The sequence below is a fragment of the Amblyomma maculatum genome, chromosome 8 (assembly GCF_055883805.1).
Source record: "Amblyomma maculatum isolate TAMU_Amacu chromosome 8, ASM5588380v1, whole genome shotgun sequence".
Lineage (NCBI taxonomy): Eukaryota > Metazoa > Arthropoda > Arachnida > Ixodida > Ixodidae > Amblyomma > Amblyomma maculatum.
Window position 1 is genome coordinate 64,662,207 of NC_139351.1, and position 26,902 is coordinate 64,689,108.

Sequence of the window (26,902 nt, forward strand, 5' to 3'; positions counted from 1 at the left end):
GCACCATCTTCTCCGTGTCCAAAGAACAGTGACCAAGTTTTGCTTTTGGTGTTTTAATATTCCTGAAAGGAGTTTCGTTTTGTTCTCTCTCTCTCTCGAAAAATTGCTGTTTGATTGAACTGTTTCGCCGCGGTGGTGCAGTGGTAAGGCGCCCGACTACTGTGCCGGAGTACCCGGCTTCGATCCCGACTGCCGGCGACTTTGTTTTGATGGAGACGAAACAAAGAGGCGTTCGCGTGTTGTGCGATGTCAGTGCACGTTAAAGATCCCGAGATGGTCGAAATTACTCTGTAGCCCTCCATTAAGGCTCTACTCCGTAGCCCTCCACTAAGGCTCCTCTTTCTTTTCACTTTCACTCCCATCTTCCTCCTTTCTGTTACAGCATGGTCCAGGTGTCCACAGAAACAGGTGTGACAGATACTGCGCCTTTGCCTTCCTGTGAACCAATTATTTACGATTATCTTTTATTTGATCGAACCTAGTGTGGCACTCTCGCCCTATGCTGACTCCACTCTGTGAAAAGCCACTTATCTTGAGACAATGGTGCACTGACTGGGATAGAGATGGGTCTGTTGTTGTTGTTGTTGCGGCTGTAGGAAGATGGAAAAGAAAATGCACGGGCCTGCTACTGGCTCTGTAGCTGAGCCGCCTCCGCTGCCTCGTGCCGACAGAAGAAAGAAAGTAGAGAAGAAAGGAAAAGAAGAGGGAGAGAAAGACGCGTGCCGCAACAGCCGTCGTCCATCACCTAAGCGGTGGCGGGCACAATGACTGCCTACAACAGATAAAAATTCGATGGCTGGCTAGCCCCCGCCGCAAGTGGCTTTCACCTACCGTCCCAACCCTGTAGGGACAGGAACAGCCACCCTTCACCACCTCCCCACCTTCCAGAGATGGGTCTGGAGACAGCATGCACTTAGAAACTTTGACATTATTAGCCAAGATATTCCGCCTCTGTTGACTTGGGGGAAAGGGTAGGGTCAAGCTTCAAATCACGGAGAAGGGTTCAACTGCAGGCTTAACTATCTGAAGTGCTGAGTTTGAAGTGTTTTAAGGCCTATGAAATTTATCTGCGCTTTGTAGTCCCCAGGTAGTACTTTGGAGAATGACACAGTGGTCACAGCGGCAAAATTTTTTTTTGATGGTTAGGTAGTAATGCACTTGGAGTTTTCAACTTGCTAGAGTACTTACTGACTTTTATGACTAAGAGAGTCAATATTTGTACACATGATCTAAGCCAAAGGGCCAAGGAGTGATATTAACTGGGCCTAGGGTGCTGCCTGAGCCTGGTAACCACCACCGGAAGTGCACTCCTTCACCAGAAAAGGATTTTTCTACCTTAGTTAGTGGTTGGTCACCACCTCCTAAAGGAACACTCCTGTAAAACCCTGGCCCTCAGTCCCCTGTGGCTGTGGAGCAGCTGACCATGGCAGCAGTCAGGCCTGTGATACAGTGGAGGGTTGCAGACAGGCTGCCATTGGAAACTGAAGTGGAAGCAGCTGGCACAGGACCAGGTTAATAGAAGCAATATGGGAAAGACCTTTGCCCTCCAGTAGGTAGTCAGACTAATGATGATGATGATGATGACGAATCAAAATTCAAAATTTCTTTTATTTCTCTTATTTGATGTCATAAATCACCATTGTTGCAAACTCAAATTCTTGTGTTGGTCACAAATATTGCAATATTTTTGTACAGTACATGTCATCAATACTGTGCTTTATATATATATGTATATATGTATTGTGAAGAGGAAGATGAGCTTTGGGGAGCAGCCGCACCGCGAGCGCACGGCGCGAGATTGAGTTGTTGATGCAAAAGCCTAGGATGGTCGCTGTTGTGAGTTCTCTCGGGTTCTCTTCGTTACAAGAAACAAGAAACCCTGTTACAACTTGGTGGAGGTGCTGGGTGGTATATATACAGGGTGTTTCATCTAAGATTTTACCTATTCTTTAAAAATAGGAAAGTTAAGTTTCATTAACGATTCTTCTTTTAGCTGTTGTATTAAGAGTAGAGAAAAATCAGGAGTACTTAAGCGTACTAATTAGCTTAATAATTAACTAAGATCACCTAATTAACTTTTTATTTATACCAGCTAGGAGCTGCTTTCAAATTGCAACAGTGAGCTACCGGTGTGAGAATGCCAAATAGTATTTTAAACGACAAGAAACGCGCATTTCTTAAGGACTGCAGCGCTGGCAATTCTGGCCGCTTTCGACGCACGAAAACGAAACCTAGCAGTCGAGGCGTGCACTTATGCACGCCCATGAGTGACGCAGCCGTGACGTCGCCGAGAGAAACCAGCCGTCTGGAGGCGGCCGCTGCCGCCCGCGAAATACGCGCCTGGAGCTGCGTCATGGTCTGGTAGGATCTTGAGATATCACCAACGCATTGCGCACGAAGCTTGTCATGGTGCGGGCGTAGCGCTGATGGTATGGGCAAATCAGCCCTCCCTCTCGACTAAAAGCTTTGGCTCCCAGAGGGTGAAATAAAAAGAAAAGCAGTGCATGCACAGATATCTTACCACTGGATGTGATAACGGAGCGCCAGACGAGTAGTTCACGAGCGGCAGCAGCCGCCTTCAGACAGCTTGATTCGCCCAGCGACGTCACGACTGCGTCACTCGGGGGCGCGTACAATTCCGCGCTTCGGGGTCTAGGTTTCGTTTTCGTGCGTCGAAAGTGGCCAGAATTGCCAGTGCTGCAGTCATGAAGAAATGCACGTTTCTTGTCGTTTAAAATATCATTTGGCATTCTCACACCGGTAGCTCACTGTTGCAATTTGAAAGTAGCTTCTAGCTTGTATAAGGAAAAAGTTAATTAGTTAATCTTAGTTAATTATTAAGCTAATTAGTACGCTTAAGTACTCCTGATTTTTCTCTACTCTTATACAACAGCTAAAAGAAGAATCGACAATAAAACTTAATTTTCCTATTTTTTAAAAATAGGTAAAATCTTAGATGAAACACCCTGTATATATATATATATATATATATATATATATATGAAGGAAAGAAGCCAACAGTCGGCGAGGCCAAGGAAAGCGTTGGGGATGGTACTTTATGTCTTTTTTTTTTTTTTTTTTTTTTAATGTTTTACTTGGATAATCACAGAAATTAGTAATGTAAACTGTTTAGGGGAAAGATAAACACAAAGTAGAAGAAAAAACAACGTGCCGATGGTGGGAACCGAACCCACGACCTCCGAATATCGCGTCCGGTGCTCTACCAACTGAGCTACATTGGCCGCTGTCCCCCCTGCTACTTGCTTGGGTATTTATGTTGTCTGTATACGAACCTTGAGAGTGTTCACCAGCGCCACCCTCAGCCAAAGCGGCGGACGTGGAACGTCCTTTGTTACCGCCAGCGTCACGTAGAACGTGATCAAGAGCGAGGGCGAATGCTGTGCTAGAACCCTCTTACGCTACCTATGGCTTCAAGACTGCCAGAACCGAGACCCCCGTAAGCTACAAGCAGATCAATTAAGGGGAAATGAGGGTACTCGTTATAAACATGTTTATAACGAGTACCCTCATTTCCCCTTAATATATATATATATATATATATATACACACACATGCATATTTACATACATATTCTTGGAAACATATTTGCTTTGGTTGCACTTTGACATGCTGCAATAAACTGAAATGTCTTTTAAATCTAAGGCCAAGTAAATTATTTGAACACATCACTTCACTCCAGACTTGCCTTTTCTCCTTTGCCAATGAAAGGGTTAATGGGACAGCACTCGCATTCATATACAACGCAGGCTGCATACTAACGATTACACCTTGTTCACTGTTCCAGAGCAATGGACTAGCTGACATTGTTCTTGAAGCTTTGCCTTGTAGCCACACCTTGAAATACAAGCACCGTGTGCTTCTTAGTGCCTCATATTTCAAGCTTAAATGGATAGGCGTGTGTATTTCGGTGACAATTATGACTGGTCATTTCGATTGTCGATGCACAGTGCGGGAAAGTGGGCGCTTAACACATGCAATGTCAGGCTATGGCACTGGCTTGTTTGCTTAATGCAGCCACCAGGATGGCTGGCCTACGTGTCTCGCCATGAGTTTGAGTAGTGCTATTTTTCAGTTATGTGTTTCGTATAGATTGTGCCCCTTACGTAGTAAGTGACGTGTCACGCTGTGGTGACAGCAGAGTGGCTTCAGTGCATCGGGTTCATACCAGACACTTGCCGGCGAGTGACCTTGTGTGGTGCGCATGCACTAATGGTCACCAGCTGTTTTGGTTGCTCCGGTTTAGAGACTGTTTCGATCCACAGTCGTAGACGAGCCTTGATGTGAGAGCTGAAAGTTGCAGAGCTTATGCCGTCGTGCATGCGCAGAGTAGAAGATCTCACTCCAGTGAATGTTGTGAGAGCCTCATTGCCTTGCTGGTTCCCCAAGAGCGGCCCTCTTAAAACCTAAGAGGTGCGGCTAGAAGTGGGAATAAATAGAGGCAGTTATAATGATGGAATGGCATTCTTACCTGATTGTGCACAAATGACCTTTAGGTTGTGTCAATGTCGGATGCCATCTGCCATACAGGTGTGAATCACAGTTCAGATGTGAAGAAGTTCGAAACATTATGGAAGGAGTGGTCATGTTGGACCCTCATGGAACCTGTGCTGTTGTGCAACACCGACGGCTTGGCCTTGTTCCTGCTTCAGCATCGTAACAGTAAAGAAGGAAAAGTGGCTGCATTTATCTTGGAACAGTCGCTGTAGCTGGGGTGGCCTGTTCCTTGACATTAGCTTTCCCATGCCGAGCTTATTCAGTCAGAGCATGTTTGTTTGTTGACGCTGGGAGTTCTTAATGTCGTGAGCTTTAGTTTATAGATAATAAACCATGCAAGAATGATGTTGAAAAGAACAAGGATGAGTGTCTCAATATTCACCCCGATTTTAGCCCAGAAATTTGTGTCAATACAACACGAGCGTGTTGTCATTTCTTAAACTGTACGTGGCAGAACTTACGTGAAACATCCTCTGCATTTTAATTTGTTCGTTTTTCACTGTCAAGCCCCTGCTAAAAAATTTGGAGAAAGCTGCTCCAAATCGAATTTTCACTGGCTACGAAGCCTGCTCAAAAATGATATTGGCAATTAATAATAATAATAATAGTAATTGGTTCACAGGAAAGGAAAGGTGTAGTTATCTGCCACGCGTGTTCTATTGGCACTATGGGAAGGGAGGAAGGTGGGAGTTAAAGTCGAAAGAGAAATGTGCTGTAGTGGTGGGCTATGGAGCAATTTCGACTACCTGAAAATCTTTAACGTGCATGGACATCGCACGGCACATGGATGTTTTACCTCCATCGAAACGCAGCCGGCGGCGGTCGCGATCGAACTCGGGCACTCCGGCACAGTAGTCGGGCGTCTTACCACCACTGCATTTTGTTTTGACTGTGCACGCAATGAAGCTGTTGAGACGGGAGAGGGCACAACTGCAGCTGTGAAGGTGTACTGTTAGAAATGGAGTCACAGATAAGTTGCCGAACTGGCCGTGCGTGCCGCGCTTAGAAATGCCAATTCAGTGGTCAACGTTGGCACTCCAATCGTCCCTGTTCTGCATCACAGAGAAGCATTTTTAAGGCAAAAGCCTTTAATGGCTCATGCTGTCGTGGACAAAACGTGTCCCGCTTTTGCGGTGTTCTGATTGGCCGAGGCGGGATGACTTCATAGAGGTCTCTACCAATCACAGAGTATCACCATAGTATGCGCGAATGTGTGCCTTATATGACCATATGTCAATCTATGATCAATTAATTACCAATTGATGATAATTTAATAATTCATAATTTACCTAATTTATAATTATTTAAGGAATATGTATTTATCTACATAAATACTAATTAGTTCATTAACTAACTGATTAACTAATTACTGATTAGTGCCAGTTGTGTTGCTGAATGCAGCACTCAGGCTTTCGCCTTTCACTACTTTAGTCGCTAAAGTCCCTCGCAATTTTTATTATTTTATGAATCTACAGCAGTGCCAATAAACGCCACTGGCTTGGACATTCTGTGGCACATGATCACTTGCCATGGGAAGACTGGCGAATATCACTGGTATCACTGCCTACGTGGATCAGAATGGTCCATCTGACTGACAAGAGCAGAGGTTGACAGTGTCCCAGAGGGCTCTCAGCTGAGGCCAAGGGGTCATGAGAATCGCCTGAGTGCACGAGGAGCACCGCATTTTGGCCAGTTCAGTGTGGAGCTGCGCGGTAGGGTGCTCTGGAGTGCCTGATAATGACTACCCAGAGATGCTGTTAGACTTGGTCACTTTGGTGCTGACATTGCACGTGCATTGCATTCAAAACAGCAGTTCAGATATTGTCCACCTCTGCCCCGAAAAAGGAGAAAAAAGTCATCCTGGAGGTCAAAATTGGTACCATGAGGGGAACATGGATGCCCTTATTAACTCACTGACTGTTTTTGCCATACGGGTACTGCGTTAAACACATAGCGTTTAAAAAAATTCAGACACTGGGGGGAGAATTTTTTTCGGAATATTCGACAGCCAAAGCAAGATCTGCTCACTTGACAAATTTCACAAGGCTTTCTTTATGCCTTATTTTATCTTGGCTACAAGAAAGTAGGGATATGCTGCTGCTTTCAGAAGTCGGTCTCAATTATCTCGGCTTTCACTTTTGTTAGCCCGGTGAAGGCTTTGAATTACCTGCCTCAAGTGCAGTATCAGGAATGTCTGAATGTTGCAGTGACTTTTCATCTTTTTTTTTTCACTTAGATTTTTCAAGTAATTCGTTGCTTCCTTGTGTTACTTTCTCCAGACTTATTGTAAACTGATGTTTTCTAGCAGCTTTTAGGGGGTCAGGCAGATGTATGTACCGAGCAGCGTCATGTTGCCTCGTCCGCCTGCACATACTTACATCTTGATGCTCATTGTGTGGAATGTGGGTGCTTGCCTGCATTTTTAGGCCTTGCTGCGGTGTCCCGGTGTTTACAGCATTTGCCAGGCGAGCCCAGGGCCGCAAGGTTGAATCCCAGCTGCGATGATCCCATTATGATGGATGTGAAATGCGAAAACGCCTGTGTGCTGCATACTATCAGTGCTCACTAAGGAATTCATATGGGCGGTCGAAATTAATTCTCAGTGTAGCTCTTATATGTCTCTTATGGGCCCTGTGTAGCTTCGAGACGTAAAACCCTGCATTTGTCCCGTATTTTGTTAAAACACCAGCACACCTTTATCTTCACTGGACAGGTCTGCCTGAGAACTTGTGGCGGCATACTTAGTAGCAAAGCCGGTCATATGTCAGTTATGTTGCTTGCTGACAACAAAGCACGATTTCTGGACAGCGCATGAACTTTGCCCTTAATATGATTGTGGCGGGGAAAATGCTTACCACAGTTTGGCTATTGGCCTCGAGATCGAGCAGAGTCGCCACCTAGCGGCATAACGGCGTACCCTACCCAGTGTGGATGCGTGTTCGCGTCGCGTGGCAGCCCGCAGTGATTTACGTGCGCGCGTGTGGCGTGTACAAGAGTGCTTTTTGTTTGTTTCGCGGTTCCTGTGTGCTTTTGCTTACTTATATGCCTCTTGCAAAAGAAATATGAACAGGCTATTACTCCACGCTTCATTAAAAAAAAAAAAAATACTGGTCCATATCGAGTATGTCATGCTGGAAAGGACATCATCAGTCGTGGTCTTTGGCACTTGAGATTCTTTGACAAGCGATCTCTTAAACGAAGCGCTGCTGTCGTTAGGCACCGTGTCAAAGCAAAACAGGTTGCTGCCGTCAATACAACTTAATGCAAACGCTCAAAAATCGTATATTCTCGTTCCTGTTTAGAATACCGCAACTACTGAAACATGCGACCGCAGACTGTTGCATAGCGAAATCCAGTTTGAACAAGCCACTCTGTGCCTTCTCTATCCACGATAGAGTTGTCTGAGTACATTTGTTTTTGTACTGTTGAACCTCTGTGGCGGTGTCTCAGTGGTAGGGCACTCGACTGCTGATTTCGAGAAGGGAAGGGTTTGATCCCGGCCGTTTCAAAAGACGCTCCTTGGCTGTGGGAATTGACTGCACGTTAAACTATCTTACGTGGTCAACGACACCGAGGCCGCCCCTACATCATCCGTCATATAGCCGATGTCGCATGGCGCGTTAAAGCCATGTATGCATTTCATTTCTTCTTTTTTTTGTGTGTTGAAGGATTCTGCGCATTCGTAACGAGCACATTGCGCTTTAGAGAAATGCTCGAACTTTTGAGAAACATATCTTCGCAGCAGCTGTTACACTAAATATTACATAATACACATAGATCAATGTACTGTCATGCGCAAAAGTGGGGAGAACCGCGGCTTCGGCGGTCGGAGTGGCTGCAGGGACGCACCGCGTCGCTGCTATCTCGCGCGGCTCGCTCGCTGCAAGAGTACCCGTCGTGACGCAAGAGTTTCCCTCGCTCTCGGTCTGCCGCTCATCATGACTGACAAACTTCTAGTGCGGCATGATAAGCGCCAGACAGAGAGCGAGGGAAAGTCTTGTGTCACGCCGGGCACTCTCGAAGCGAGCGAGCCGCGCGAGCGAGCCGCGCGAGATAGCAGCGTCGCGGTGTGTCCCTGCAGCCGCTCCGGCCGCCAAAGTCGTGGTCTCCTCACTTTTGCGCATGATGGTACACTGGTGTAGCTCATTAGAATCATTAGAATCCCTTTTTGTTTGTGTTGTCTTTCGAGGAACTGATTGTTTCTGACAAGGGGAGTAAAATAGTTTTATACAGACTTAACCATCGGCGTTTAGTTCCGGAATAAATACATATTTATAGTCACATGATAAGTCACATGATCCACTTCTTTCAGGATAATTTTATATCCGGCACCGGTTTTAGAAGTAAATGATTGAAACGCCCCAAGTCACTGCTCAACCATAATTACAATGTTAAAGAAATCTTCAGCCTTCAAAATTCCTTGCCAGAACAAGACAGCGACCAAGCGCAGGTTTTACGATGTCTTCGCAGCCACTGATTCATAGCTTGCACTGTAACGTTACTGAAAATTAATCGCTGATAGTCCTACATTTTGTCAACTGTGTAAAAGTTTTTTCACATGGTGAAATTTATTATTATTGAAAAAATAATACACTACTAATTTACCATTTATAAACATCACACACATAAAAAATTCCTTATACTTCCCTCAGTTTCAGGAAATCAGAGTCATTTCACAGTGCAACACCAGATTATCTGCCGCAAGGAGCATCCGCCTTGTTGTGTGCTCGGCAAACTCGATCCACTGACCGCTCTACACGTGAGCAGTCAGCTTTCTTGTGCAGCGAGGTTTCCTATGCAGTGTCGGCGTAATCTCATTTTTGGGGAATACTTGTGCCTGGTTGTCTAGCCAGAGTTAATGTCCACTCCGTCTATGGCAACCCGCCGGGCAGTACGCTGTCAGCACTCTATTTAACCTGAGTAATCCTCGAGTCAAGTACGATATAATGAACCATGCTGCCTCGATTCATTTTAAAGTACTGCAGGTCAGAGCACGAACCTTCTATCTCTGTGGGCTTGACACTGAATTTGCCTGTCTCACTCATATAAAACGCGCGCATGCTGTTGAAAAGACGATAAGATATGCCATGTTCAGGCCCCAGTATCAAGCCTGCGAGCTCCGTAAAACGCAAAAGGCGTGCAAAGAAATGCCAGTAAATCTAAAAAAACGGGTGGTTGCATGCCTTGTTTTTCTAAAATCCGCACATTTTTTTTTTTTGCTGCATTGGCGAAATCCACAAATTTTTTTTCTGCAATATTGGAACACTCTAAACAGTAAATCGCTAATGTATTGTATAGTGCACGTTTCATCACCAATGAACCCGCCGTAAACTCGGAAGCAGACATACATCACGTGCGTTTCTGCAGGCGCCGGCTGCCGATCCCCACTATCGGAGCGACGGTGGCACCACCTCTAGGTCGATCTCGCGGCGAATATATGTGATGTTCTTTCCAAAATAGAACCGGCTTTTGAGGCTTCTTATTCCTAGACTTATTTCTTTTCCCTGGATTCATTAGTCCCGGACAGTTTTTAAAACAGTCCTTAGAATTGTATGTAAATGTCTATGCTGTCCAGCTTTCTTCGGGTACTTGGTCAAAATGGGCTGTAATCAGCTTAAGGAACATTAGCTGTTATTCGGTTCTTTTTCGAGTGTAACAAGTAACTGGTATGATACCTGAAGAGATGTGGAGCTCGTGATTGTTCTGTACAGGTATGAGTTGTGATGGTATATACTGGTGGGCAACGCCGTTCAGCAGTTGTAACTGATTTTAACTCGCCATCACACGTCACAGTGAGAATGTTGGCTAAACTATGTTTTGTGAGATTGAAGGGAAACGGAGTACAAATTGAAGTGTACCTGTATCGCCCGATCGACATATTCTGACGAGAAAACGGTACTGCAGTGAAAGCAGAGGTGTCTTATCTGAGTCAGGTCAGGATATGAAATTCGGGCGCCGCAACCTCCACAGGCTGTTTTTGTGAACAGACTGCAATGATGTCTATACCTTAATTATGTTGACTTCTGGAGGGTAGACCACACTGCCACCTACTTCCTATCGGCAGTAACTGCGTCCAAGATTTCTTTCACACCACCTTTACTGTGAGGTGTTCTAAGGTCATTAGTAGTAAGAGAATGTTCCATTTTTAACTTCAAGTTTCCGATCTGTAAATTACTTCATTATGTCATTTGCTGGCAAATAGAATGATGACAGAGTGACAAGGGCTAAACTGTTGAATTGTATCAAGAACTAAATTTGGCCGGAGTTGATTTTAGTGTTCTTGATTTCTAGATTTCTAGATTTTAGGAGTTCTTGCAAAGGTCCAAGCATTGTAGCCCACTTAGAAGATGCATAGATGCTCTGTTTAGATAGCGAAGGTTACAACCAGCCATATGTTGCTTCCTCAAAGTTGGATTAATTTATTTTCCTGTCATCTGTGTAGTCGTTTCACTTGCAAAGTTATTGGGGCTTGTGGTCATCCTGCACAGAGGATATGAAAGCTAAAATAAGATGCTGTGAGCAGAAAAACTTTGATTCTGTACTTCTGTAGCATCATTTGCCTGGAAGGAATCACAAGCATTGAATATAATTTATGGATTAACAGCATCACTGCTTTTTTACCCCACTTTCTAAAGGCAGCAAAATGTGCATATGTGCAAGTATATTTTGAAGGACAGTGAAATCAGGACTATATAAGCCTTGGTGGTAGATTGTCATCCGGGCATGTTGTAGTGAGCCGTATCTTCATGTTGAAGGTTTTGCACAGATGAGCTGATAAATTGTGTGCGCACTATACATGTATGCATGGTCTCTCCTGGAGATGTGAGCAAAGACATACTCACACATGCACTGGTGCTCACCAAACTAATTGCACTGATCTTTCTGAAAGCGTTTTGTTGACTTGGTATTTTCCACTGATGCTGCAGGGGCCAGGTACCGCTGGTCGAAACGTCGGCCCACGAGAATGTCAACGTGGACCTGGCATTCCTGCTAGTCGCACAGCTGGTGGACCGGGGTGCCAAGGGGTCCAGTCGGTGGAGTGGCCGGGTGCCTAACTTCCTGGAGGCCAGCCGGGCCCGCCGTGAGGCCTTGGACCAGGCCACCGATGCCTTCCAGGCAAGGGGCTGCTCCTTCCCTCCTTTTTTGTTTGTGGTGCCCTCTGCACATTTTTTTTTTTTTTTTCAAACGATAACATGTTGTGGGCTTGTGGAGGAGGAAATGCATGGCAAAACAGCAGGCACGAGAATCTTCCCACTTATATGATAAAATGCGTGGCTGTGGCTGCAAAATTATGTTAATCTCTTTAGCCACATATGTTGGAAAAAAGCCGTACCATTTGACTGACTCGTTCCAAGCTTGATCTCTGCTTTCTAGCCTTCACATGTGTTTTTGCGATGCTTTAAATAAGTACAAGGGAGTAGTCTACACAAAGCACATCCTGCGGAGCTGGTGTACTGACCTTTGCAGCTATCCAAGGATTTTTCGGTTTGTACAACATTCTCTTTCATACCTCAGTGAAAGCATATCATAGCATAGCTTAATGTAGTATAGTCACAAAGAGCGAAACAAGAAATTTATGCTAAGAATTAGAGTTGGATGCAGTTTGTCTTCAGTGGCTGTGTCATCTTTCTGCCTGGTGGGGGGACTGATGCAGTCAGTCGGTGGTTTCGTTAATATAGCACATTTGCTGTGAATGCACTCGTGGTTGGTGGGGGAGCCGAGCAATTTGACTAACCGGGGACCTGTCTCTGCGTACAGGCACTGGTACGGGCCCAGGTTACGGATCCCCGAGCCCAGTGGGCGGGCTGGAGCCAGCGGCTGCTAGGGGCGACCGAGTGCGAGCGCTTCTGCGCCCTCTTCGGCCGGGCAGCGGCGCGGGTGGCCTTCGAGAAGCACGTGCGGCGGCTACGTGAGGAGCACACAGCCCGGCGTGTTCGGGGATTCCTGCGTGCCCTGCCCACAGCCTTGGCACAGCTGCTCCCCAACAGGGATGCCCTGGGAGACAGGTGGGTGAGAGCAGCTGGTTTGTCCTCTCTCCTACCTTTCACTTTCATATTTCGTACGGAGTTTTTCTCAGGCAGGGGGTGACGTATTTTGTAGCGAACGCTACGATACTGTAGGTTTTCAAGCCGTCTGGCGTGGCGCCGTGGAAGACAAACAAGAAAAGAAAAAGAAGTAAGAGAAGAAGAACAAGAAGAATAGAAAGAGGAAGAGGAAGAAGGAAAAGAAGAGGAAGAAAAAGTGATAGGGTTAAACGACAACAGCGAGTTGCTAGGACAGAAGGTTCGTTTGAATGTTGTGACGGCGGCACATTAAATCCAGGTGTTCACAGAAAAATTCACTGCAACATCCACAGTTTTCGCTCTTTTGCTAGGTTCAAGCCATGCTTAAATCCCCACATTCTTTTTTTTTGTAATGCTGCTGGAAACAGCTCTGCCTTCTTTTTGTAATAGTTTTGTGCTGTCCACTCTCTTGTGCCGTGCATTTGTCAGGTGCTGTTTACTGTAGTCAAGGTAGTATTTTCATTTGATGATGGCGCATGCATTCTGCTGCTCAGAATCGTGCCCTTCCCCTGTTGCACCTGTGTCATTCATGCATTTCATTTTGCAGTCGAGTCAAGTGCCTTTGACGCCCTCTGTTGCAGTCTGACTGAAAGCGCTGCGTAGTGCTCGATTAAGCTAAGACTTTAGATTCTGTGGCATAGCTTTGCATCTGCTTGAATGAATTAGTTCTGCGTTTTATCATGAATATTGACAATGATTGGACTGTTTGCATAGGCAGCGTACATAAGCACGCATGTCGGTGATCCTCCCCTTCTTCTGTGGCGTGCAGTGACTGGTCATCTGTGAAGGAGGAGCTGCTGAGGCCACATGCGGACTTTGACCAGTACTTTGTGGATGATGGGGGCGAGTGGGAGGACCACTCACCCGTGGACGACCAGGAGGAAGAGGACGGCCGCATCCCGTTTGCACTGCTGGATCGTCCCGAGGCAGAGGCCTGCTTCCAGGAGCACCGGGCCGCCCTGGAAGCTGAGGAGCGGCGCCAGGAGCTGCGGCGCCAGTTCCGGCAGCTGCTGGACGAGACGGGCTACGTGACGCCCGGCAAGAGTCTGGGCGAGGTGCGCGTCCTGTTTATGGGTCGCGAGTGCTATGAGCAGCTACCCGAGGCCGACCTACTCGAGGTGAGTTGGACGCTTGTGTCGCTGCTTATTCACAGAGGTTCTTCTCCTCTTTTTCAATTGGGCCGATGCGTTTGAACGCGTGGAGTGCATTATTCAGTTACCGTAAAAACCGGGCTATAGGTCGGACCGGAATATAGGTCGACCCCCTAACTGACCAATTCTAAAAATGAAAAAAATCTTTTCAATGGCAAAAGTACCGAAAGACACCCTTACCTTGAAACAAATGCGACTCAACCGGTTGCACAGTGGTGATAGTATTTATTTTCATTTAAATGCTGCTCGTATGTACACCCGGTCAGTTTTTCAACAGTATTACGCGACCATTGACCCACGCGTTTGTTAGCACCTTATCATCATGGCACGGAGCAGCGAAAGAAGCGAGAGTAAGCGCAAATGTACACATGCGCGTACTCGCGTTGGTGCCGGAGAGCAATCAGATAGCGCTGAAACTCGATGAGTTTGTGTTCAAACTCTTCGGGCAGTTTCTGGCTCACACAAGTACGGTGCCGTAGTGCAAAGCCCTTGCTCTTCATGAAACGCCGCACCCAGGATGGCGAGCCCTTGAACTGCGTCCTTGTGAGTCCCGAGGCACGCACAATCTCTACCGCTTTCACGCGGATGCATTCGGCAGTCACAGGCAGTGACCTTGCACGCAGCTCCCGGACGAAATCCGCAACTTTGGCTTCTAGTTCTGGATATGGTGCAGTCCACCCATGAAAGGATGTTTTCTTCTGGTTGCAGCAAGTAGCAATACGCAGCTTCTGACTCTGCCAGTACCGAACGCTCTTTTCGGATACTCCAAATTCACGCTGTGCCGCCAGGTTACCGTGAAGCTCCGCGTACTCAATCGCCTTTTTCTTGAAGGCGACGGTGAATTGTCGTCGGCTTCCGCTCATTTTGAAGCAAAAAAGTCAAAAGCTGACTTATAGCAGAATAACTCTAGACTATGGTGGCTAGCTCCAGACAACGGAAACGCAAAATGGCGATGCCACGCCGCGCTGCTGCTGATGGCGATGGTGATGGAGATGTGACGGAGGCTGTTGACTTCAGCCGCCCATTGTTGCAAGGCCTCCGTAGTTTTTCCGCCAATGACCGGTATGTAAGACGAGGGTCGACTTTTTGCCACAATTTTTTGAAAAAAAATTCGACCTATATTCCGGTTTTTACGGTACATTTAGCTCTCTCGTCAAATTGTTGTCCAGTTCAGTCTCTGCTTTCATGCTCCATTCATGCTTTAGATATCTCAACTGTATTCAATGAGCAGTTTTGAAAGTTCACCGATTCTGTTTTACCTTTGGGGTTTGACCCTTTCATGCTTTGTCTTCCTTAAAATTGTCACCACATCGATCCTATGGGTTACTTATGAGAGTTAGGCTGGTTCTCTGACATTTGTGGAGTGCAGACCTTTCATGCATCCGCTCTTTGTCAGCACAGCAGGATTCATGCAGTCTCTCTCGCTTGTGGAAGCAAAGCATTACTGTGTAGCTGTGGCTGCTGTTGCATGTGACGGATGTCACTTTCCCTTCCCTCGCACAGGTGTATGAGGAGCACCAGCAGGAAATGACGGAGCGAGCTCGGTGCCAGTTCCAGGAGCTGCTGCTAGAGCACGCCGAACTGTTCTACGAGTTCGCCAACGTGGGGCCCGGCAGTGTCATCACCCAGGAGGACATTGCCAAGATCACCGAAGCCCTCCAGGAGGACTCTAGGTCAGGCACCGAGCAGTCTCGCTTCATGAATAAGAGCAGTGGTCAAAGTCTGCCGCACTCGGGACTGAAGAAAAATGATGTGCTTGCTTCTAAATATCTGTTACTGCACTTTGTTGGTAGTGTTTAAGGGGGGACACTGGTCTTAAAGCCATTTTCTTTAATTTTTGAACTAAAATGATGAAACTTGGCGCACGTGTGCAGTTCCTGGTGCTGATTCCAAAAATATAATTAGTTTTTCTCTGAACCAATTAGGCGTTGAGATAATTAAGAACAATGGTGCACTTGCTGTGAAAACAATAGGAAAAAAACCACTTCACAAAAACTTCTTATTAGCATATAGCTATACAGTAAAAGCTCGTTAATTCGAACTTCATGGGACCGGGAAAAAAATTCGAATTATCCGATGTTCGAATTATCGAATGGCCTCGAAAAACTGACCGAAACCGTTTGTACTACGGTAAATGTACCGTATTTAGTCGCGTAACGAACTCGTTCGCATAATGAACCCACTCAGCCCCGATTTGTGCCTATGAATCGGAAAAAAACAACAAAAAAAAATAAAGGCGTCAGTCGTTAGCGCGTCCCTCTGTTTCGCGCCTTCACAGTCCACAACACATTTCTTGGCAGTGCGCCAAGATGCTGCGCGGCGATAACGGCGTGTTTATCTTTTGACTTTAGCTCAGGCAGGGGAGAGGAAAGCGAACTTGGCAAAGTGCCAGCGCTTATCCGGTTGTGCAAGCCTCCTTTTCAGTACGTTCGCTTTATCATGCTATGAGCAACTTGGGCGGGCGGCGGCGTCTACTGCCACTCCAATCATTGGAGCGAAAGGTGGAAAGGTGCTAAAAGCCGGCTTCATGATCGCAGCTGACTCGCGTGCTTCCTCTGACGGCTGATGGGTGGAAGGATGGATGGCTATCGCAAAAAAAAAGAAAAAAGTTTAACCCATAGTGCCAGTCCGAGATCATAGCCTTATATGGGCATTGGCTGGGACCGCGCCGACAGTACTTATCCCTATTTCCAAATTAACAGGGTTGGAATTAACGAGTATTTAGTTGCGAGCTACGGAGGTTGCGCAGAAGAGAGAGCAGGCGGCCGCCGCCGCGCGCCCATGCACTGACCTTGCCGCGGCCGCGTCCCCTCCCTTCAACGCCGCCGGCCGCCACGCCGGTCATGGCGCCATTTAAGTTTTACCCACTCTTCCATGGTTTTACCTGGTTCCTTATTCTGTCCCCGTTTTGGACGCGTGCGCAGCCTCTAATTATGCCTACCGATCGCGGAGGTGTTTCTTTACTTTTTTTTTTTTTTTTCCGCGTGATGTGCGCCAAGCCGCCCAGAAGCGGCGGCGCGTAGTTCAAATTATCCGTAGCGGAACCGACTCGCGTTCGAATTAACGGGCTTTTTTATACACAGATCTCTATGAAGCTTGGCCGGACCAAGTAGTGTAGTTCGAATTATCCGAAAATTCGAATTATCGAGGTTCGAATTAACGAGCTTTCACTGTATACTAGAATGAATAAGGAACACAATGTTGCAAGCAGATTTTTGATTTAATGATTATTTTTCATTTTATTGCACATTGAAGTTTAGTAGTCGTAACATGGAAACACAGTGGTCACAAAAAGTGCCATTTTAAAAAATTTTAAAGCAATAATTAAGAAATCTGCTTGCAACATTGTGTGCTCCACATATTTGGCTTAATGCTGAAACAAAAATTATTGCTGTATCTGCAATGGGTGTTGAGATATCACATTCACCAACTTGACAGGAGACCAAAATTCACATCTTGAGAAAATGAGAAAAACAAACGGAAGTCATTTTTAATCACTAAAAGTAAAAAATATGTACATGTCAACTACCAGACATTGTTAATATGCCCCAGGGGCATAGTCATTTTGAGCACTACCACCTTTGTGGCGCTTTTTCAGAGCACGCTGCAAATTTTCTGCCGATGCACGCTTGCTTGTAGATGCAACGGACCGAAGCTTGTCCTTTTCTACCATACGCCGCACACTTCTCTGGCCAGGATTCAAACACACCTCGTTCAAAATTCCTACCGAGGTCCTTTGGTACCCTATATTAAACTTCAAGATTGCTTCTGCAACTGCGGCCTCAATACTGAAGAGGGATGCGTGCCTTTCTTTTGGTGCCAGTGCCCATATGAGAGAGTGCAGGCTCTCATTATTCCCGTGCGCTTCTTCTTCACTCTCATTATTATTTTGGGTTTTTCCCCTTGCACATCGCTCAATGAGCTTCTTGTCAGAGAGGCGCTCATAAATTGGTCGCAATGCCTTGCATACATGACTAGGAAGGCTGTAGCGGTGCCTTGGGGCTGGCTCTCCTTTGGCACTGGCAGCATTTTGCCGGCACCAGGAACTTGAACATGTTGGGCAAAGGCTGTGATCCGACTCCTGATCATTTGATGTCACATGATAATAGGTAGCCATCACCGCTTTTGCCATTTCTTCTATGTTGCCACTGTGGGACTTGAGTGCCCAGCCATAGTAAGAACTTAGCTCGTTGACTAGATTACCAGTTAGTCTGCCTTTACCACCAAGTGGTTCCGAGCCTGACCCTTTTTGTTTTGACAGCAGATTGCGGAGAGCTGTCCCCATCCGCTTTTGAACATGGCTAATGCAATCTTCTTTGGTGACCTCAACGTAGCCATACACTTGGTCATCTTTCAGGGCGAGGAAGGACCGGCTGTCACCGTCTGACAGCACCATTGTATATCTGAGGTTGTGCTTCTGGAGCGATCTTCTAAATAGGATTAGGGCTGCTTCTACTTCCATCTCACCAGCCTATTTATCAGTATTTTTCTGGCAGACGTGGCTTGCTCTCCATTCTTGGTACGTGGGGTCGTCCACTTTCGGTCCCTGCTCACAACCTGCGCAAAAATTGCTCAGGACAACGTAGTCTAGGACAAGCCCCGTAAAAAGCTCGATGACAGTGCCGACTCCGATGTGGGAAGAATGCCCACTAGTCATCCAAGTCCCATCGTAGGACACGGCTACGTTGCCAGGATTGTCAACGTTCAGTTCATCGTACAGCTTCCGGACTGACTCCGCGCATTCAACGGTCACTTTCTTGGCTGCACGCGTCGCGGCAGGCGTCAGCTTTTCTTTTACGTAGCTCTGCCACGTTTTCGTGTGCAGTCCACGATGGGAAATATTCATCGCGGCAAAGATGTCGTTGAATGCAGTCCGCCGGTTGCCGGTACTTTGCATCGTGCGCAGCCAGAATGTTCACAGCGAAAGGATTTACACTTTGCTTTCCGTCCACACGCGGCGAACTCCACGCCGATGCCTTGTCGCCGCAGTTGACACGTCAAGAAAAGCTTGACAGCGAGGCCGTATTCGCGATCACCTCGGCCGATTTTAACACTCCCTCCACACGTTTTACACTTTGCACCGTCAAGAAGGCTATTGATCGACTCGATGCAAATCACGGCGAAGCTCGTCTCATCAAGCGGGCAGATCGCGGCATCGCTGGCGGCAAAGTCTGTCTTACGTTTCGTTGCTGGCGTTGAATCCAACTCCCGCAGTTTGGCGGCCGCTTTTCTCTTTTCACTTGCCAGATCGGAAGGCGTCAGAAGCGTTGTATCGTGACGAACGCGGCTGACGACGTCTGAAGTGTGCTCGCTTGACGGGCTTGCTAGGCCTAGCTGATCCGTAGGTTCGTCGACACGGTCACTGGACGCAGGAATCTGCTCGTTTTCGGCGTCTCGCAACACCAAAGCACCTTTCTTAGCATTGCCGATCGACGACTTTTTCCTTTTTTTGCCGTATTTATGACGCATCGCAAACTTTCTCGTTGGCTTTTCATTTCAGAGTGCACTAGAGAGTGTGTCAAGTGTAAAGCATAACAAACTCGTGAAAAAGCAAAAACAAAACCAAGTAAATAAACAAAAAACACCTTGAACAAATCAGTGATATTTTATCCAGCTGTGGTCACATAACGGTAATGATTGAGTTTCACCATAATGTGGCTGACATTTTGATTCCTTTTATGCGGTTTTCATGCCAAATTAAAGTTATAAATCCTCGTTCCTTGGTTATTATAGTGCTGAATCTTTACAATGTAAGTGAGGCGATTTTAGAGATCTTTTTATTTCTTCCATAATCTCGTGACATGTTTTGCTCAGCAGTCGGCCTCCATAAGAAGCTTCTAGGTGGACAGCATGCAGCGTTTCTGTCCAGTGTCTTGCTGAGGGCTAACAGCTAAATCATCTCCCTTGCTCCTCCGCCTACCGGCTTCAGGTACAAGACTTTAGACCGGCTGGACCAGGAGCGGATGCTTATGTTGCTGCGACACCTGGGCTTTGTGCACGGCCCCATGCGGGAGCACTGCCCGGCCAACCCGCACTGCATGGATGGCATCATCGAGCAGCTCCTGCGCGCCCACAACGGTGGTGGGGGCGCCTGGAGCCCCCTGGGCAATGGCCGCCTGCTGCAGCTGGTCGTGCTGGGCTCTGGCGGTGCGGCTCAGCAGGTAGCGCAAGCCATGCGTGACGCCCATGGGGCCGCCTTCCGCCTCGACGATAAGGGCGCCCAGTACGCCCTGGACTTCCGCATCGTCGACGGGGACGCAGGTCTTCCACACCATGCCTTCCGCACTGACCTGCCTCATGGCTGCCTCTGCGTCTACTCGAGCCAGCAGAGCCTGGAGTACATCCGCGAGAGCCTCGAGAAGACTTTGCTGGCCAACTTGGAACAAGACGACCGGTTACCCTTTCATGGGCTACCCCTGGTGATGGTGTACGCGGGTCCGGCGGATCCGGCCCTGCGCCAGGAGGGCATCAACCGTGCCAAGAGCCTGCAGTGCCCTTTTGTGGACGTTGGAGGCCTAGACCCGGCACGCCTAGAGCAGGCATTGGCTGCCCTCGTGGAGAGCATTCAGCGGAGGGCGGGCCGGCTCCACATCTACCAGTCGCTGCCGCCGCCGCCACCGGAAGGAGGCACCTCGCGGCCGGATCTGCGGCTGTTGCTGTGCATGCTCTGTGGGGATCCGTATGCCCCCGAGCACGTGCTGGCCCCATTGCTCGCCCACCCGGGTTGCCAGGCCACGGGTCCTCACTGCCTGAGCCTGGAGACCTTCCTGGGTAGCAGCAAGCGCTCCGTCCAGGTGTGAACCTCTCTTGCGCAGTGTGTTTTGGCTGGGAGTGCCTTTTGTTACAGCAGCTGTTATGCAGTGAAGTCTTATTAATTTGTCCCTAATAAGGGGGAAAAGAGCTCTTGAAGGACTGAAAATCGTGAAAAAAACTACTTTTTGAAAACGACGTTATGGAAACTTACAACTCATTCTCTACATACCTACTAATTTATTCACTCCCTGGGTCATTCATTCCATTTTGCGAGGTGCAAACGAGAAATCCCATCTCAGTTTCTTTTTTTTTTTTTTCCCCTCAAATTAAGTTTTTGATGGATTGCTGGTTTACAAGAAGGATAACTTCGCATGTAGAGCAGATAAAGGCATAGTTTTTATTGCAGAATGCTCCTAGGTGATTAAACTGTACAATGTTAATAACAGATTTCTTTAATGCTGGCTAATTTTTTTGCATGCTCCAATGGCTCATCGACCACTTTTTCTTACATCGAACTTTAACAAGTTGCAAAATGAATTGTATTGCCTTGATCAAAAATGTAGTTCCTGAATTGTATTCCTTATACTGTATACTATCTAGCCACATGTTAATAATAGTCTTCTATTTAGTGGATTATTCTCTATTGTTTCTGTAAGGAAAGGAGTAAAAAATGTAAAATAATTTGAAAACTAATGGACATTTCAGAAAAGTAATTACATATTTGAAATCGGCAAAAGAAATTACGTTTTCATTGCAATTGGTGTAAAAATAATGAAAATTAAAGGAAAGAAAAAATAAAGTCATGTCATTCCTCAATTGGAAGATTTTGGTAATTCGGACTGCTCTACCACTACTGGGACTATCATTTTTCAATCTTTTTCAATCTTTTACTTTGTCTTCCCTCCAACCTATCCAAAGCTGGCTCCCTTGTTCCCTTGCATATTCGATGTGCCTGTACTTTATGGGTGCCGTATCTGGGTGATTATACCTCTGAGCAGTGTGAGCCTTGAGATGAACGTTGTATTTCCAGGTGCGGCTGGCTTCATACCACGAGGCAACTGCGTACCGGGACCACCTGCTGCACGGCGTGGTGCTGGTGTACTCGGCCCAGCGGCGGGCATCCCTGGCGACGCTGAGTGCCTTTGCCAAGGGGTTGGCAGGGGTGCCTATGCAGATTGTGGCCGTGACCGAGGCGTCGAGTGCCAGCGCCTTCTTCTCGAGCGAGCTCACCCAGCAGCTGATGCGGGATGGCAATGCGCTGGCCGACCAGCTGCAGGCCCACTTTGCCACCTCGTCGACGGCTGCACCACACAAGGGCGCTTTCTACCAGGCCTTCTTCAAGGAGGCCTGGGAGCGCAAGCCACACGTCGAGCGGGCCTTCTACCGAGACGACGATGAGGACGACGAGGACGAGGAGTCCCCCGAGGGGGGCGCACCCCCTGTTCCCAGCCGCCAGGAGTCATACCACCTTACCGGCGGAGGACCACAGCACGATGGGTGAGTGGAAGACTTGCCACTGCAGGTGCAGGCGGGAGTGGGGACAGCAGAAAGTGCACTAATGGGGAAAGGGGGCTCAAGAGTTGATGGCAAGTCATGATGCTAGACAGTCTAGCCCGGTTATAACTAAGTCAGAGGGAATCGGAAATGACTTCGCTATATCCGCTATTTTGCTGTATATCGACTCTGTAAAAAGGAACAAATTGTCGCCAACTGATAATTCAAACCCGTGATTTTTCGGGCATGCTCCATATAACTAACATATATGAGCACCTGAAAGAAGTGCTTCGAAATCTTGAGTGCCTTCGCGGTCCTTGTCGCAGTGGTGCCTCTTCACAGCCGGCCCCATCAGATTTTGAAAATGCTTCATTGCATGAATGGTATCAACTATGCATTGAAGCATCCTCAAGACGCGAGCAGGTTCGCTTTCGTGCCTGTAATTTGTATAAGGCCGCGCGTCTGCCGGCCACGCGTTGACGGCAGTACAGCCATTGCTTGCCATAGTGCCCGTATCCGTGTTTCTTCCTTTCGTGTTTCGTCCCATTCTTTGCGCTGTTATATTTCGTTCGTCATTGCTTGCCGCCCGTCGTGCACGTAAACAATGCGCGGCGAGTCTTACAAGCATTACAATTGGCATAAAACTGCTGACCCCCTTCCTCCACAATAATAATAATAATTGGTTCACAGGAAGGGAAAGGCGTAGTATCAGTCACACTTGTTATGTGGACACCTGAACCGCGCCATAAGGGAAGGGATGAAGGTGGGAGTGAAAGTGGAAGGAGAAAAAGGGGAAGGAGAGAAAGGGGAGCCGTAGTGGAGGGCTACAGAATAATTTCGACCACCTGTACCTAGATCTTGCAAAGCAATTATATCTGGCGTTATGTCTAACACTTCTATGTATTCTTGTAGCGTTTCTCCTTTTCCCTTAAATCCCCTGTTATTCCATTGCATGATTTGTCATTTTTGTTTGTTGCCCACCAAACAATGACGGCCTACAACAGATAAAAATATGTTGGCAGGCTAGCCCCCGCCGCAAGCGGAAGTGATCTACCAGTTCCAACTCCGTAGGGCGAGGTGCCAATCGGAGGTTTATGTAAATGTGATTTTTCGGACGTTTTTCTCGGTACCTAGTGAGTCCAAAAAATCGGACAGCTTTATATACATTGAGGCTTGTTGTGATGGGAGGGAATCTGCCATAGTTATGGGTTTTTTTGTGTTGTAGAAGTGAGAAGGCCACAGCGCAGGCAATGAGAGGGAGGTATGAAATAATTTTGCCTTCCTTGGGTTCTGTAGTGTGCATTGCCATCTGAGGGTTAGTTTGAACTTTGGTTGCACCAAAACGTGGCTACCACAGTTGTGATTGAACTTTGACTGGGTGTCGAGGAAAGTGGACAAGGAAATGCAGCAGGCCGCTTAGCCTGGCAATGTGTAAATGCTAGCCCGCTAATTGTTTGCTGGTGTATCATAGCCACAGGGGTCTGAGCTCGTGAGGTGCACATTCGGGGAGGGCGTGGAAAGGCAGTGGCATTTCACAGTGCAGTCTTTGGCAGGAAGTACCATATTTTCTCGAATCTAGACCGGACCACAATCATAAGCTGACAGCCAGAACGTCTCCTCAAAAATTAAACTTCCTCAAGTGTAAACCGACCGAAAAGAGCAATTGAGAATGACAGCAAAGACAGCACGTAAACAGCATGCTCCCGCTCGCTTGTCACAAGCACAGTATTCTGTACCATCAAGCTGATTGGAGATGCTGCACTGCCAGAATGAGTGTGCAACCAGGCTTTCCGGGATGTCCTACCAAGCTGCAGCGATCCAGTTATAGCTACAACTTCCAGTGACACGTGCTTGATGCAGCCTGATGCAGTGAATGTAGAACTTGCACAGCCGATCCTTAAGGGGGGACGCGACCTTTGAAAACCGAAAAATCGCGAAACAGTCGATTTTTGGAAGATTATATATTTCGGTAGTATGTCTTATAAACTACCATTTCTGTAATTATCAATGCCCAACTCGCCGTAGAAATACTCGGAATTTATTATTTAACAAGCGGCGGAAGCCACGGAGCAGCGAGCAAGCGCCGAAATTTCTCAAACTTCGCGCGCGCGCCATTCCTCTCCCGCCGAACTGAGCGCCGCCATCTTGGTCTTGATTTGTTTGTGAATTCTTGCGCTTTCTTCTGCCACCCTAGGCGGTGGCGACGGTGGCGCGGTCGAGGCGTGGCTTGCTTCCGATTGGGAGCCTCGTGGCGGCTTTCAAGTTTCCCGCGCTCGAATTCAAGGCTGCGATTGGGCAAAGCGCGCGCTCCGTGAGAACGCGGGGGATCAAGCGACTACTATTGGCTGCTGCGGCCGCTGACGCGTCGGTCTACGCCAGCTACCTCCCCGCGTCGTCTGCTACGGCTCTTTGCGTGGTCGCTCATGATGCCTCAAGATGCGACACGCATTCAGTGCAGACTGAGCTAGCTTTTTTTTTTTTTTTTTTTTTTTTTTTTTCCGTTTCGGCGCTTATGTCGCGAAAGATAACCCGGGATGTCGCTTGGCACGTTTGGGCCGCTCCTCATTCCTCCAGCGAGATGCCGCAAGAGATAAACCGAGAAACTGCTTGCTGCGTCTACGCTGCCCATCATGCTAGGGCGAAATGCCGCGGGCGAATCGGGAATGCCGATTGTCGCGGCTTGCAGAGCACAGGATCGACGGATCTCAGCATGTGGAAAGGGGTCCGCGGCACCAAGGCGTTCAGCGCCGATCAGCTAGTCGCACAGATGTTCGCTGTAGCCGAGATCGACGGAGCGCCATAGCCCTAATGTATATTTTGACGGTCGCACCGGACTTGTTCGTGATGATTGCGAGTGTTCGTCATAAGTGGGGCCGTTATAAGTGGGCTCGACTGTACCTGAATAAATTTTTGAGAGGGCAAGGCAAGCCCATGTATTCAAAATATTATGTCTGGAATTTGTCATAATTAATTTGGTTAATCAACATAGGTCTAATTGATAACAAAAAATCCAGTTCTATGCTATTTTTCAGCAAGAAAATTTAGAAAAAGGGCTTTGTCTTGCCCTGAGCAACCTATCTAGGAATCAGCATGACAAATTGCACAGTGCCAGTGCTTTTCGCAATTTCTCCAGGCTTGATATAAAGGACCTATTCGAACCAGTTTGATATGCTTCTGTAGCTTGAGAACTAGCATGCACAGTTCTATGAAACTTGGTGGTTTTTCATTTGTTAATGTCATGAGCCTGTCTTGAAAATTTCATCATGATAACTTGAGAAACAAAAAAGTTATTGTTCTCTCAACCTTTGAGAGCCGTTTTCTCAGAATCAATTTTTTGCACGGTGTGGCTGCTAGGGAAAGTCATAGCTCAAGAACCGCTTATTGGATTTTCATGAGGTTTTTTTTGTTACATACCTAAGTAAATTTCTCAGGGCAAGACAATTCGTTTTTCTTCAAAATATTTTATGTATAATTAGGGGCAGTCAATTAAAATATTGTTAAGTCAGGTGTAAATTTTAACACTAAATTTGGGGCTGTACTAAAATTTTTCAGAGAGGAAATTTGGAAAAAGGGAATTGTCTTGCCCTGGGGAAACTATCCAGGAATGACCATAACAAATTTCACATTGCTAGCACATTTTGCAAATTCTCCAGGCCCGCCCCTAGGGACCTCTGTAAACTATCTTGATATATTCCTCTAACTTGAGAACCGATGAGCCCAGCTCCAGGAAACTTGGTAGTTCTTCAAATGTGTGTACTATGAGCATACCCTGAAAATTTCATTCAAATACCTCAAGAAATAAAAAAGTTGGTGTTCAAGGGTAGCCTCCCCCTTTAAAAGGATTGTTTAGGAATGCGTCAAAAGGTTGTAGTTGGCCCGTCATGTGATGTCACCTGGTATTACCACGATGTAAGTTTCGTCTTTGGCTAGTGCAGCTTTTACTCTGTTGGTCAGGTCGTGCTACCTGCGTGCTACTTTTTTTTTTCTTCGTTTTTATAAGTTGCCTTGCTTTTGTGATACAACGATAAAATCCTTGAATCTAAGCTGGCCTAAGAGTTTCATATACCTTGTGTCATTAAATAAACTATTAGTTTTGATTCGAATGAATACGGTAATTGTTTGACATAGTGCAAAGTTTTCAAGGGGGCAGAGCCGCGTTTAGATTCTTAAGGTGTGAGGGCACCCAATTGTTTTCAAAGTGTGCTTTCGAGAATGCGCTTTCTTTTGTTTGTCTTTCGAAAACACTTCATGGATTACCCAATGTAGGATGTATACATATTTTGAGGTTGAAATACATTCAGCTCAAATTCTTTGCCTAGGTAGGTACCGTATTCGCACGTTTCTAATGCGCCCCCGATTGTAACACGCAGTAATATTACACGCCTGGAAACCACGAAAATAAGTTGGAGCTGATTCTACCGTGCCACAAGTAATAATGCAGTGAACAGGCATCTGAAAATTGTTTCAAACATAATGGAACAAAATTGGCATGCACTAACACAACCACGGGATGTGGACGTCATAGGCTACTCGCCGTCAGAGTCCGAAGATAGCTCTTTCTCGCTGTTGACCGACTACAAAAGGTCATTTTCAGTACCATCTAAGAGGCTGGAAATTGCAAATTTTTTAAATACACACATGACCATTGCTGGTGGGAGGGCCTTCCACGGGCCGTGAATCCACCTCGCAATGTCCCCGAGCGTCGCTCTCTTGAGACCGCTTGAGGGCCTGCTCATAAAGTAAGCTGCTGTAAGCTGCGCGCACGGTGCGCATGCGATTCTTTACGGGCTCAGTAAAGTCATGATACCATGATTCAAGCACACGTCGAGCAGCTGGACACTCAGCCAAGAAACCATGCACACAGGGCTTACTGGAAGTCTCACTGGAAGCTGATGATACCGATGGCAATGTGGCTGGCCATAGTTT

The 26,902-nt window shown here is 47.0% G+C and overlaps 1 protein-coding gene across 5 annotated transcripts in view; it reads left to right on the forward strand.

The window, feature by feature from the left end:
• RhoGAPp190 (Rho GTPase-activating protein 190) overlaps positions 1–26,902 on the forward strand; it is a 75,054-nt gene that overhangs the window by 10,058 nt on the left and 38,094 nt on the right. For all 5 annotated transcript variants that reach the window (XM_084576368.1, XM_084576365.1, XM_084576363.1 and 2 more), the window contains exons 3-8: positions 11,442–11,631; positions 12,274–12,521; positions 13,348–13,696; positions 15,233–15,402; positions 19,659–20,523; positions 21,513–21,979. In XM_084576368.1, the coding sequence (XP_084432494.1) occupies positions 11,442–11,631; positions 12,274–12,521; positions 13,348–13,696; positions 15,233–15,402; positions 19,659–20,523; positions 21,513–21,979 (2,289 nt within the window). The remainder of the gene's footprint in view (positions 1–11,441; positions 11,632–12,273; positions 12,522–13,347; positions 13,697–15,232; positions 15,403–19,658; positions 20,524–21,512; positions 21,980–26,902) is intronic.